At 41.8% G+C, this 13,967-nt stretch overlaps 1 protein-coding gene across 2 annotated transcripts in view; it reads left to right on the forward strand.

Moving 5' to 3' along the window:
* Positions 1–11,573, forward strand: part of neo1a (neogenin 1a) — a 155,716-nt gene extending 144,143 nt beyond the window's left edge. The window contains exons 21-29 of one of the 2 annotated variants that reach the window (XM_086106542.1): positions 236–268; positions 517–585; positions 1,090–1,225; positions 1,633–1,877; positions 2,866–2,958; positions 3,465–3,632; positions 5,198–5,485; positions 7,156–7,292; positions 7,847–11,573. In XM_086106542.1, the coding sequence (XP_085962668.1) occupies positions 236–268; positions 517–585; positions 1,090–1,225; positions 1,633–1,877; positions 2,866–2,958; positions 3,465–3,632; positions 5,198–5,485; positions 7,156–7,292; positions 7,847–7,999 (1,322 nt within the window). In that variant the 3' untranslated portion in view covers positions 8,000–11,573. The remainder of the gene's footprint in view (positions 1–235; positions 269–516; positions 586–1,089; positions 1,226–1,632; positions 1,878–2,865; positions 2,959–3,464; positions 3,633–5,197; positions 5,486–7,155; positions 7,293–7,846) is intronic. The other variant, XM_086106543.1, reaches the window with a different exon arrangement.
* The last annotated feature ends 2,394 nt before the right edge of the window (positions 11,574–13,967 follow it).

A 13,967-nucleotide genomic window follows, 5' to 3' on the forward strand; every position in this document is an offset into this window, starting at 1 on the left:
GATTTGTTGGAAACTTTGTTTTACTTAATTTTCTGCTTGCCTTTGCTGTAATGCACTTCTGGGGTGGGGGGTTGTTTGGGTTTTTTTGTTTTTTACTTGACTCAATTTCAAATTTTACTGCCTCCGCCTCCTCACAGGCTTCATCTCTTGCTCTGTTTCCTTCTCCCTTGCCACTCTTTTGAGCTAACCTGTTTTTTTTTTTCATTTTCTTTTCTCCCTTTCTGTGCTTCTTAAGCTGAATCCTCTGACAAAATGGCAAATGACCAAGGTAAACTCCGCTCACACTTCATCTTTGTGTGTACCAATGCTGACTGCTCTTCTCACCAAAGATTTCCAACTTCTGGGCTGGTATATAAGCTTTGGCTTTTGCTCAGAGAAAGTTTTTGATCACAGTATAGCCCATTGACCTACCATACGCAGTATGATATGACAGGACCAGAAGCCATTCATCAATTTAAAGACTTTGTGTCGGGCACATTTTTGCCTCATGAAGCCACTCTTTGTGTCCACTGACAGCCTCAAATCTGCCATCGAAACCTGGACCTCCAGGCAACCAACTCCCCCTTGATCCTGGATCAGCAGTTGGTAAGATTTGCCGCATTTTCAGCTTCACCAACACAAATGATAAGTACACTCAAATGGCGTGCAAACGGAAGATATTTTACAAGTGGCCATATTTAGGAATGGCCGTCATAACAGATTTGTTGATGGTCAGAAATTGGGTCAGTTGTGCAGAATTGACTGTTGATTCATTTGGCGGCCTGGAAAAAAAATACAGGTACATCGCTTTGGGCCCCACCACTTCAAAGCCACCAATTGATAATACAGTACTATTTTCTTGGGCCACTGTCATCACTTTTTGCCGTCTTAGAGGCCCCTAGCTTCATCCATGCTGTGGTAACTACTATAATTGAAGCAAATCTTTTTAAAAACAATAACTCCAATAGTGGCACTCTTGGATAGGAATCTGCAGACCTTTGAATCTTGTTGGGTTTATAAATCAATTAGCATTTCTTTAATGCATTCAGGACTCAGCGTGTGTACTGCCTTTACGGTTGCCATGTTAAGTGATAAGTGGTCTCTTTCAAGGCAAATCGGGGATGGGAAACAGTGAAAATCACATCCTGGTCATCGTTGTCATCATCTCTGTGGGAGCGTTCACCATCATCGTGGTGGTTGTGGGTGCCTTCCTGTGCACACGGCGCACCACCTCACACCAGAAAAAGTAAGCAAAATATATGACACGTCAACATATGATCTTTTTGTTTTTGTCCATAAGCCTTTCAATCAATGAATCGTGAGTTTGCCGCTTTTCTCCGCTCAGCTCAGACTCTTTTTTACCAATTGTAGTCCCTATGAGGCAACAAGGATTGTAATAACAGAAGTCTGCTACTTCCGCTAAGGTTCCCAGTCAGTCGTAATTCTCAACCAATCATTGTTAAAAAAAGAAATGGCTTATGTAGTGTATGTTGTGCTTAATTCTGATCATATCAGCCCACGCTTTTGACTGTTCTCTGCTGTTTGTAACATTCAGGTGATCACATTACACGGACCGCAGACAGTTTCATGATCCGATGGCCTTCTTGAGCGTGAGGTTGTTTTCTCCATTTCCCCTGCCTTTTTGTCACTCAGGAAGCGGGCAGCCTCCAAGTCCTCCAACGGCTCGCACAAATACAAGGGCAACTCCAAAGACCTGAAACCGCCCGATCTTTGGATCCACCATGAGCGGCTGGAGCTAAAACCAATGGACAAGTCACCGGAGCCGAACCCAGTCATGACCGAAACACCCATCCCCCGCACCTCCCAAGACATTACTCCAGCTGACAGCGGGATGGAGAGCAACCCCCACCTGCAACAGAGGCGAAACTCCTTCCGTGGTCAGTCTGTGGGGAGAATAGCAGTTCATTGAATGTTATGGTCACGCAGTGTGACTCGAGCTTTTGAGTCAAACACTTTTGCTGCTGGGTTTTAGCTTGAAGATTGTTTAGATGCCAGGGGGGGGTTTGAGTCTTTTTTCATGAAAAGTTGGAAGGTGTTGTTTGTATGGTGCTGGCATAGTTAAAAAAGTACAGTGAACCAACGTTTATCGCTGAAGGTATATTCCAGAGCCACCCGTGATGGATGACTATCTGTGATATAGAGAGACCATATATTTTTTTCTTTATAGTTTTGCCCCTATCACAAACTTTTGACTCGCGTAACCTGATTATACAGTATCTTTTGAAGCATCCCTCAGTGGCCGTTCTTTCTTGCGGTCAAGAAATGAGAGTTGTTTGAAACATTGTGCAAATATAAGGCTCTCTCTCAAACCGTTCCCGATAAAGCAAGAGAATTAAACAACTTATGTTAGGATCACAGAATATTAAAACACCATAGACAGGCTAACAGACATTAGGATGGATGCTATAAATATAAACCCTCTAACAGCTGGTAGTTTAACACACATGAAGCAACAACAGTTACAGACAGCATACTGCGATACTCACAGCCCATATATTTTTTTATGCTCCTTGGGAGCCAAAAACAGCTCGTGTTCAATTAGGTTTACACAGTTCCACAGAAATGTTGCAGAGGTCTGCATTGATTGCGTTGCATTTTACCGGTGAATTTATTTGGTGCTTTTCGTCATCATCTTGCCAATCATATGCATGCTTTTCATACACACCATGTTGACAGTCACTGCTCGACACTTTCTTGCATCAGAAGCATTGAATTAATCTAATAACTATCTTGCAATATCTTTTTACAATGAGGTCAAAATTTAAAACAAATATTTGAAATGTCCCATGGTTTCAAATGGCTTGATCTCCAAAAGGGCAGAGTAGCAGCTCTTTCTGATGGGCTGGTTTCCACCATACTTTTTAGGCCATGAATCAGAGGACAGCATGTCAACCCTTGCAGGCCGGCGGGGGATGAGGCCTAAAATGATGATGCCTTTTGATGCACAGCCACCTCAGCGTAAGTGTGCGTGACCATAGGTGTGCCTCAATGTGTGTTTGATAAGTGAGCTCGTCATTGTTTTCGGTTAGTGATCTGTTTCTTTGAAACCTCTTCTGAGAAAATGCACAAATCGAAACACCGCAGATGTCTGACATCTTATGCCGTGAGAACCCACGGGGTCTAATTTGGCCCCTATAAATTCTGCTACTCAAATGCTACCCTTAAATCCCAAAGGGTCAAATTTGGCCCTCGTCCTAAATTAGGATTAAAGCATTGAATATTTGAAAAAACATATATTTTGGTGTTCAGTGAACATATAGCAGTCATTTAATGTATAATTCATCATTTTCCAAAGAAGAAAAGGGTTCTTGGGTTCTCCGGGGTTAATTTATTGTTGACAATTTTGTTCCTGACAGAGTATGAAAGTGTGCGAGTGCGTTTGTGTATGTGAGTAGCGGCACATCCCCATTCATCATCAGTAGCCTTCTCTCATGATAAACCTCCATGTCCGTTTGAATCCACAGCTGTAATTAGCGCTCATCCCATCCATTCCCTCGATAACCATCAGCACCATTATCACATGGGCAGCCTGGCGTCGCCCACGCGCAGCTACCTCTACCACCAAGGCAGCGGGCACCTCCGCCCGCATGCCTGCAGCCCCATCTCCCATCTTGACAGGGTGGACTCCACAGGTGAGACACTGCCCCATGCTGGTCCTTGAAGGGATTGCAAAAGAGGACAGAACACTCATTTGATCACTCATTTAACTCTAAAAGCATGTTTCCACCTTCATACGCTTCTTTTCACCACTTCCATTGTTCTCCGCTTCACCTGTATTACTGGTTCCTACCGCAGACTTAATTCAGTGAAGTCTGCCATCAAAGTTGCAATTAAATGGGTTTAGACTTGTAGCACCATCTGTTGCTGTACGACATGAGTGTTTTTTAGAGTGGAGATGATTTGGACCAAGGGAAGTGACAGTAGTGGGAAGCAACATATGGCCAGGTTTGAGCAGCCAGATGTGCATTTTTGTTACTGCTTCTCTTTTAGTGTAGCTTTTATTTTTTGGCCATTAATTGTGGCCTATCATTGAAAATGGAATGTGTGAAATTCATCGATTGTTTTGTACAAGGCTGCTTCTTTTAGCAGGAACTGTGTCCATTGTAAATGCTGATTTGCTTATTAAGGAACATCTCATTTACTGACTGCAAGGCCGCATCCTATGAAATTCATATGATGTGATTTGTAAAAGTTATTGTCGTAGACAGAATGGCGACAAAGAGTACACTTGTGGTTTAAGGGGAAGCCAAGTTATGCTCTGTTTCCTAACAAAAATCCATTTTATGATAACAGAAAAGTTTTCTTTGAATTCACACTGTATTTTTTTGTAAGTGAACGATATTCTCTAAACACATCGTGTCTGACGAGTGATGCTTCCACTGGCGGCACCGATAGCACACCCTGATATGGAGGAAAACATGCAATTCCTACATGGTGCATTCTTGCTCTGCATGATTGTGCTGTTATTAGAGCTGCAAAATAATTTTGAGGCCCAAGAGCAGTTCATTCAATGTATGTTTTACGATGCTATTTTTGTAAATCTTGGATCAGCGTCGGCGAATGCGGACAGTAAGCCGCAGGAGCTGGTGCTCTTCATGCCTTGATCAACAACATGCTGGCGGCGGCATTGCTAAACAAGAGATGAAGGATCACGTATGATCAACATTCACTCAGGGCTACTGTTTCCCACGATGGCGTGCTACGGCAGCTTGTTCAGCCCAAAAAGTCGCTCATACCCTGTATTTGGTACAGCAGTCGTTTGTATTCAAACCTGTAGCGAACCGCACCGAGCTCGTTTGGAAATGTACCAAGACCACCTCAAAAAGTGTGTCTCGGTCCGGTACCGTCTGCACAAGGATTTGTTTGTGTTTATTCACACTTGCTTAAAAGGTAGGGGACCTGTGTGGCAAACGAATCCCGGTCCATTCAAAGCGGACCAAACGGTCTACGTGGAAATACAGCCTTAGTGTGCTATCTTTTAATAAATGTAATTTTTTTCTTGTCACCAGATGCGGGCAATATTTTTAATTTTGGATTACATTAGGCAACAGACCAATAGAAAACATGCAGTGAGCCAAAAATGACCCCACATTTGAACTCCCTTCAACACATTTGGATTCTGAACACAGGCAATGCTGAAAGGAGAGAAAACTGCCTCTTCATTGGTGTCTCTTTTCCATCCTCATCTGTCCTCCAGAATCGGTGAGGAATACACCTTGTTCGGAACCTCTTCCTCCTGCTGCCGCCTCCTCGCAGGCTTCCTGCCCCTCAGAGATCATGGCGGACCCCGAGGGCAGTTACCACGGCTCTACCACCACAGAGGAAGAGTCCTGCTACACCAGCAACTTGCCGCCCCTGCGCTCGGCCCACCCGCACGCCCACGCTCACCCTCTGAAGAGCTTTGCTGTGCCTGCCATTGCAGCTGCAAGTCATCCTTGCTTTGAGTCACCTGCACTGCCCAGCACTCCCCTGCTAGCTCAGACTGGTGAGCAACACCTGCTGGCATTCTCACAGTGCCTTCTATCATGCAAACTCCACGTTGCTACGCTGGAATGAGATTTAAACCCAGAACCTCAAAACTCTGAGGCACACATGCTAACCGCTAGGTTACTGTGCTTCCCAAGGTGCCAATCAAACAAGCATTTTTTAGCAGTTGTTGCATACAGCAGATGTTTGCAGGAGCGTAGTCATTGTTTATCAAACCATTCACAGTTAAGGTTTCCTGAAATAAAATGCACACATATCCAGAACCTGGCACAACACACTCATAATACAAGCAAGGAATGTTTTACAAAGCTTTATATAGTAGATAGAGCCAATTTATTCGCAGTTGCTTTGCTTTTGTGTACAATCTCACCGTTTACTTCAGGGATGGGCAGATTATAATGCAGGAGCAGGCCACACTTTTTCATCAGTGTTATTGGGTGCCGCATAGGACCACACACTTCCTACCCAGACTATGACAACAATACGACTTTAAATATGGAGAAAATACTTAATGTATTTCATTTTTGACAATACATTTTCAATGCGTGTATAAAAGAGCAGCCATTGTAACCCAACAACAAAGGGTTTGAAAAAGACAACAAAATAACCACATTCAGAACTGTAATTTTTGTTTCCAGTGCAATTGACTCTCACATAAAAATGACCATCCAGGACAGCACAAAACTGCTGAACAAGAATCCATCATAAGTGAAGAACTAATTTTGTATATTTTTTTCACAAAAATCGAGTCCCTCAAAATTATTTACAAAAATTTTTGTCCTGTATATGATTCCTGATCCGAAAAAAATATTAAGCCCACTCACATTGTAGTATATGGCAGTATAAAATCCGGTTTAAGTACAACTAAGGCTACGTTCAGACTGCAGGCAAATGCCACCAAATCAAAATGTTATGGTCCATACAGGATGTGACCTGTATCAGATTTTTTTATGACGGTCTGAACGGCTCAATTCCGATTATTCCCCCCCCCCCCCAAAATCCAACTCATGTCACTTTTATATGCGGTCCTGCATCGGACATGTGTATGATTGTTTTTTTGCCATGCGTAATTGAAAAGCACGAGATGTCACCATTCTGCGCGGCAAGAGCGGGAACACCAACAGTCATGGCAGACAATGGAGAGGAAAATAAGCAGTGCAAGGAAAGCAAGGTTTTAGATGTAATAATATTTGAGGGGACAATTCACATAAGTACTTAACTCATTCACTCCCAAAGACGTATTTAGATGTCTTTTCAGACGCCACACATTTAATCCCAGCTCCTCATTTTATATTGACTGTACTTGAAAAGGGTCTGAAAAGGGTCTGAAAAGACCCTTTTCAAGTACAGTCAATATAAAATGAGGAGCTGGGATTAAATGTGTGGCGTCTGAAAAGACATCTAAGTACGTCTTTGGGAGTGAATGAGTTAAAAGTCGTGTGAATTGTGACAGTGTATCAAGGGATCTTTGGATACCACATCCATGTGAAAAGGGCATCAAAGTCACAGCTATCCAAAATATTCCCCTCGGTGTAGGGTGACCAGTGAGTAGCCATCCCTGGCCCCGACCTCGCTCCGCCACTGGATGTTCGACACAGAGTTGAGCAGTTTTGTCTGAACAACATGATGCTTATGAATTCCCCACTTTGGTGTCTTCACCTGATTCAGGGCCTCCCACACACCCCCATGTTGTTAAAACAGCCTCCATTGGAACTCTAGGAAGGACCCGAACGCCAATGATGGTCAACGTGCCCAACGCCCCCGACGTCCCAGAGACCAGCAAGATGCTGGAGGATGTAGATAGCGTGAGTATTGCGGCCTGCGCTGGCTGCCTGTAACACTGCAGACAAGTCTCACACTGCTCAATACAGAATTGTTTTTAGTGACCAAACATGGAAGTGCTAGAAATGTAACTTGCACACTTTCCTTCCAAATCCATGTCTAGTTTTCTTTGGGCACTGGAGTGTATAACTAGCTTCAGATGTACTTTGATTTTAACCACGTTTTCTGTTTCCTCTTTCTCTCTTTATTCTTCTTTAATGTCATTCTCACCCTCTATTGGCTGTACGTTATGAATCCATGTACTTTTTTGTATGGCTGATAATTACAAAACCCACCATTGGAATGATTTATTTATTTATTTATTTATTTGCTTCGCTTCGCTTCGCTTCTGCTGGTATGCTTGGCTTTCATCTGCTCTTCCATTCTGGTCATGTAACTTCCCACGCATCAGTCCCATTGACCCATCATCCCCCAGCGCGCCTCACCCCACCCATTTGACTGCCCCCATGTCCTCCGTGAAAGGTCCCTGACTGACCCTCTCCTCCTCTCCTCTTCTTCCTCCCCTCCCCTCCTCCAGGTGCTTGCTTCCCTGCCCCCCTGCCCCTCCCCCGCCCCTCGCAGTAACCCTGTTCCTCTCCCTCAGAGCTACGAACCAGACGAGCTGACCGAGGAGATGGCCCACTTGGAGGGCCTCATGAAGGACCTCAACGCCATCACCACAGCACCATGAGCATCTGCGCACACGCACGCACGCACTCACACACACAAATACACGCATTACACACTATACAGATAAAGCATTGGTACAGGAAAGTAAATTAAAAAAAATAATCCTTTGGGAGCAAGTGGCCCATGGACAGAAAATGACTTCTGTGCCCCCCCATACACACCCTCACGATCCCTTTTTTTCATCCTGCAAAGAAAAAAAACAAAAAAAACTTCTAGGGACTTTTTTCGGCTCACCTTTCTCACTCTCAGGAAGGAGATGACCATTGGTGGGAAGCAAAGTGAGACGCTTCATGTTTTTATGAAGAACCATTCTCGGAGACAATGAACTCAAATGATTGTGATCTTACTTCCTCAGCAAAAATACAAACATGTTTTGTTTGTTTGTTCGGTGCCACATGACGATGCACGTCTATGTCAAATGTCCAACAACATGCTGGTATTGATGTTGGTCCATACCGTTCCTGTTTTCTATTTTGTTTTTTTTGGGGGGGGGTGCATTTTTGTATATCTATTGGGCAGTTTCAGTGGAGTGAACATTGGACATCCCCCCTCTTTACAAGTCAACATTATTCCGACATATAGTCATGTATGTTCGTATCACCTTGTACCATGATTTTGTATTGTTTTCTACCTTGTTGTATTCTTTATTTTTTACATACAGTACATATCCTTATAAACATGTACATATGTTGTTTTTATTTTTAAATTCCCTCATTCTTTGATGTGGGACAAAAGCGTCAGAAAGGAGTTCTAACATTTTGCAGTTTTCTTTCCAGCGGGGTCTCCCTTCTAAAAGCCTTACCGCCGTGTTTGCAGGTTGGGAGGTAAAGGTGACTCGGACTCAGGGTGCTGCCCCCGCAAGGTCCTTCCCTCCCTGGCACACACCCTTACATTGCAGTCAAACAATCACCTACAACAGACCAGTTGTCTTTTATACAAAAAAAAAAAAAAGTTTGTGAGTGTATGTTTTGTGGCGTTAACACAACTTTCTGGTGCCCCTTAAGTGCAACATTGTGGTTCTATTACATGTCATAGACATGTTGGCCTTTAGAATGGGACTCCCACTGAGTTTATGCGCATCATCATTTTTGTATGAAGAAAAAAAAATGTGTTCACAAACCCGATGTCAAGTCTACTTTCCCATCATCCTGTTACCCAAAGAAATTTATGGTCATTTTTAATCTCAACTTTTGTGATGTTTCTCACAAATAACCATTATCATGAATGTCATTCTAAATGTAAGAGATTTTAACAATGGGTCCCTTGTTTTTGTTTTGTTTTTTTACGAGGGAGAATGTACAAACAGAATTCCACTCAAGTAGGGGTGTTGTTAAACATCAATAAAAACAGAATAGATTGATTTAGAAATTGTTTAACCCATATTTAATTGAATATATTACACAGACAATATATTTAATGTTGAAACTCTTAAACTGTTTTCATTTACTGTCATAATCATTTGACTTTTTAACGCTGCAACAAGTGGCAAAAAAGATTGAGAAAGTTGAGGAATGCTCATCAAACACTTGTTTGGGTCATCCCACAGGTGAACAGGCTAACTGGAACCAGAAATGCTCAGTCACTCACAAGCAAAGATGGGGCGAAGTACACATCTTTGAGAACCACTCCAAGAGAAAAATAGTCGAACACTTTAAGGACAATGATCCTCAATGTACAATTGCGAGGAATTTAGGGATGTCATCATATATAGTCCATACTATCATCAAAAGGTTCAAAAAATCTGAAGGAATCACTGCATGTCAGCGGCAAGGCCGAAAACCAACATTGCAAGCGCGTGACCTTCGATCGCTCAAGGGGTTCTGCATCAAAAAACAACATCCGTGTGTAAAAACGATCTCACCACATGGGCTCAGGAACATTTCAGAAAATCAATGTCATTAAATACCGTTCGAGGCAACATCCATAAGTGCAAGTTAAAACTCTACAATGCAAAGCAAAAGCCATTTATCACCCAGATACACCGCCAGCTTTTCTGCCGCCCGAGCTCATCGAAGATGCGCTGATGCAAAGTGGAAAAGTGTTCTGTGGTCAGATGAGTACCTATTTCAAATTGTCTTTGGAAATTGTGGACGCCGTGTCCTCCAGGCCAAAGAGGATACGAAACATCTGGATTGTTATAGATGTCAAATTTCAAAAACCAGCATCTGTGATGGCACGGGTAACTTACACATCTGTGAAGGCACCATTTGTGCTGACAGGTACATACAGATTTTACGGAAACATATGCTGCCATCCGAGCAATGTCTTTTTCATGGACACCCCTGCTTATTTCAGCAAGACAATGCCAAACCACATTTTGCACGTGTTACAAAGGCGTAGCTTGGTAGCAAAAGAATGGCGGGTATTGGACTGGCCTGCCTGCAGTCCAGACTTGTCTCCTATTGAAAATGTGTGGCGCATTCTGAAGCATAAAATACAACATCGGAAACCCAGGACATCTGAACATCGAAATCTGTACATCAAGCAAGAATGGGAAAGAATTCCAGCTCCAAAACTTCAACAATTGGTGACCTTAGGTCCAAAACGTTCTTTGAATGTTGTTAAAAGAAAAGGTGGTGTACCATAGTGGTAAACATGACCCTGTCCCAGCTTTTTTGCAACAAGTTGCAGCCATCTAAATTAATGATTAATTTGAACATTAAACATCCTGTGTTTGTATTGTATTCAGCTAAATGTAGGTTGAACATGATTTGCAAATAATTGTATTCAGTTTTTCCATTTATGTTTAACACAAGGTCCCAATTTCAATGAAATTGGGTTTGCATGATTAAAAACAACAAGAAAAAGAAAAATTTCGGACTCCATTTGGGAAATAATCTTTTGAGTTGTTACCAGTTGAACCTGTATTGCACTTTTTCACAGTTTTTGGAAAGTAAATTTCTTACATATCTTGTGTTTTGAATATCAAATGCTGTTTGTGTAATGTAGAGTCCTAGAGGTAAAGCGGCAGGCAGCTGGTCTTGTTTTTTGTTGATTTCTTTTGTTGTTGTTGTTGTTGTTTGTTTTTCCTGCTCCAGAGATGATATGAATTTGAGAGGCCGAGTATTGACTTTGCAGCTCATGATGAGGAATTATGTTGTTGCTTGTTCGTGTACAGAACTTTCTTTGCTTTCTGTAGGAAAACCGAAAATCAGTGGATATTTCGGAAAATGTTGAAAAACATGGGGGAGTGTTTTGTTTTGATGTTTTGTTTTGGGGTTTTTTTTAAATTGGTGTATACAACCTCTTATGAATACTAACAAAATAAACGTTTCACATTGTTTTATTTCATCATAAATATCCAAGAAGGCAACGCAGGCAACAAATTATGTGCAATTGTTGTAGCACTGGCCACAAATTTACGCCTTCCCAAATCTGGACAGAAAATAATTTTTAAAAGAATTTATCAAACATTCTCTGAGAAAGATTTCATAAATTACTTTTTTTTTAAAAAAAGGAAACTGACAAAATGTGGTGGACTCCTTCCATGCAGCGGCTGCATTATTCGCTTTTATGAAATGATTTATTAATATCTGTGATATCATGTTCCAAATAAAAGGTTGTGTGCTCGAGAAGTTATTGCCCCCTGGGTTGATCATGAATTGAGATGCCGCATGGTACAAGAGATTTGCTGAAAAAGTCTGCGACTGTATATTAAGTAATACAGGGGATTGACAAGCTTTTAGAGGAACAAAATCACAAAAATTAACAGAGAAAAGAAAAAAAAGATATCAATCCAAAAGTACAGATTGTAAAAATGATTGGGGGTTGAATTGTGGAGCAAATAAAGTTATTCGTATGCATAAAGTAAATATAATATTTGGATTTCAAGAAATACATATCGAAACAAGTTGATACAGTATTGCAAACTATTATGTAAATAGGAAGCATATTGCCTGGGGGCAGTAACCTTTCTAATTTCATCATTAAAACACATAAAGAAGTAAGGATAAGATAAGAATTGCAGCTTTGAATAAAAAATGATCAATATGGCTGAGCTTGAAACCCTGATTCTAACATTTAAATGTGATAAACCCTGTGATGCAGCCAATTTTCCATATATTCAAATGATGTTTTCATGAATGTGTTTTTCCACAGTTATGAAAGAAAGCAAGGGTAAGCGCACTGCACGAGGGAGCAGTTTTCCGGACCAAACAGCGGACCAATTAGTTTTCTACCCATTTCAGGTCTCCAGACTGCCATTAAATGGTAGCATTTTGCACCCAGAATTTGAGGCAGTGCAAATATTTTTTTCGTCTACTTGTACATGTGTGACTCAGAAATTAGCTGAATAATTTTATCTGTTTTTTTGTGTTTAATGTTTTTTGTTGGACCAACTTCAGCTCCACACCCTCACCAATATACAGTATGACTTGGAAATGTGAATATTGACTTCGCAAATTAATTTGTGATTCATGTGCACCCCTAAATTTCGTGTTTCGGGGCTAATGTGCTCCTCCTTTCAAAATACTGGAGTAAACCTTACGAGAAGCTATCTGTCAAATGGAAACAATATGGATGTTTAATGGCACACTCTCAAACATCACTACATTCAAATGTGATATTCCAAAAGGTAATTGCCTTAGACTTGGACCTCACCTTTCTTCCATCTAAGTTCACGTCGATCCGTGTACCAATTTATGCCGATGATACCACCATGTATGCCTCTGCAGAAAGCACTGGGGCTGTTGACAACTTGCCTTCAAGGTAAACTATGCAGGTTCCTAACTGGGTCAACAAGAACAAGCTAAACCTTAACTTTTTCAATACAGGACCTCATATTTTGTTCCGAGTATGATACTGTGTCTAAAATGAGTAGAAACATCTCCAATATTAGGAGTACCTATTTGCTAAATGAAACTTAACTCGGGCTGCACGGTGGTGGACTGATTAGCATGTCCACCTCACAGCGCAGAGGTCATGGGTTCAGTTCCAGGCCCCAGCCTTACTGTGTGGAGTATGTTCTCCTCATGCCTGTGTGGGTTTTCTCCTAGTAATCCAGTTTCCTCCCACATTCCAAAAATATGCATTACAGATTAATTGAACACTAAATTGTTCCGAGGTGTGACTCTGTGAATGGCTGTTCGTCTATGTGTGCCCTGCAATTGGCTGGCAACCAGTTCAAGTGTACTCTGCCTACTGCCCGATGATGGATGTGATAGGCTCCAGCATGTCCGCGACCCTGATGAGGATAAATGGACTAACTACAGTCAGATTATTAGTTCAAATCAGACAAAATAGAGCGGCTCACCTGACCTTCTGCTGTTCAATTCGATGTAGTGTTGACAGTATGCATGCCAGGCTGTCTTGAATGATGGTGGGGGATAGACTGGCATTCAGTCTTATTTAGTTTAAGTATTTATAAGTACAGTATTTATATATCAGGTTAACTACACTTCCTTTAAAAACATATTCCATGTTCAAGAAAAATGTGTTTTTGAACAATATTTAATTACAATAAAACAATGTCATCACAATTGCCGACCAATGTTATGAAGCTTGCTGATGATCTGATCATTTGAATCAGGTGTGTTGCAACAGGGAGACTTGGAAAACATGCAGGACAGCGGCCCGTTTGACCTAGAGGGTGACTTTTTTTGGCAATCTCGTGGGAAAATGGGATGGGTGGCAATATTACCTTTAACCGCAGGATTGGGACGGTATGTGATAAATATTCACGGCACATACAAGAGTGGGATTAACCAGTAAAATAAACGCAGCGATTTTTTAATCAAGCTAACCTCCAAATGGGAGCATGCGGGAGCACTGAACCGCGGTGCGGAAGCGGGATTCGTTTTCACTGGGAGCGAGACGGACAGAATAATTTTTTGTTTTTGTTTTTTCCAATGATCTGGGACTGGGACGAGACGGGATTTTTCTGTGGGGGTACGATGGGGAGTGAGTGAAAAATCCACTCCCGCGTCACCCTCTTGTCTAATTCGTATTCGGCCTGAGAAAAATATGCCTTC

This window comes from Hippocampus guttulatus, chromosome 3 (genome assembly GCF_054856545.1).
Source record: "Hippocampus guttulatus isolate MCC_2025c chromosome 3, RoL_Hgut_1.0, whole genome shotgun sequence".
NCBI classification, from domain to species: Eukaryota; Metazoa; Chordata; class Actinopteri; order Syngnathiformes; family Syngnathidae; genus Hippocampus; species Hippocampus guttulatus.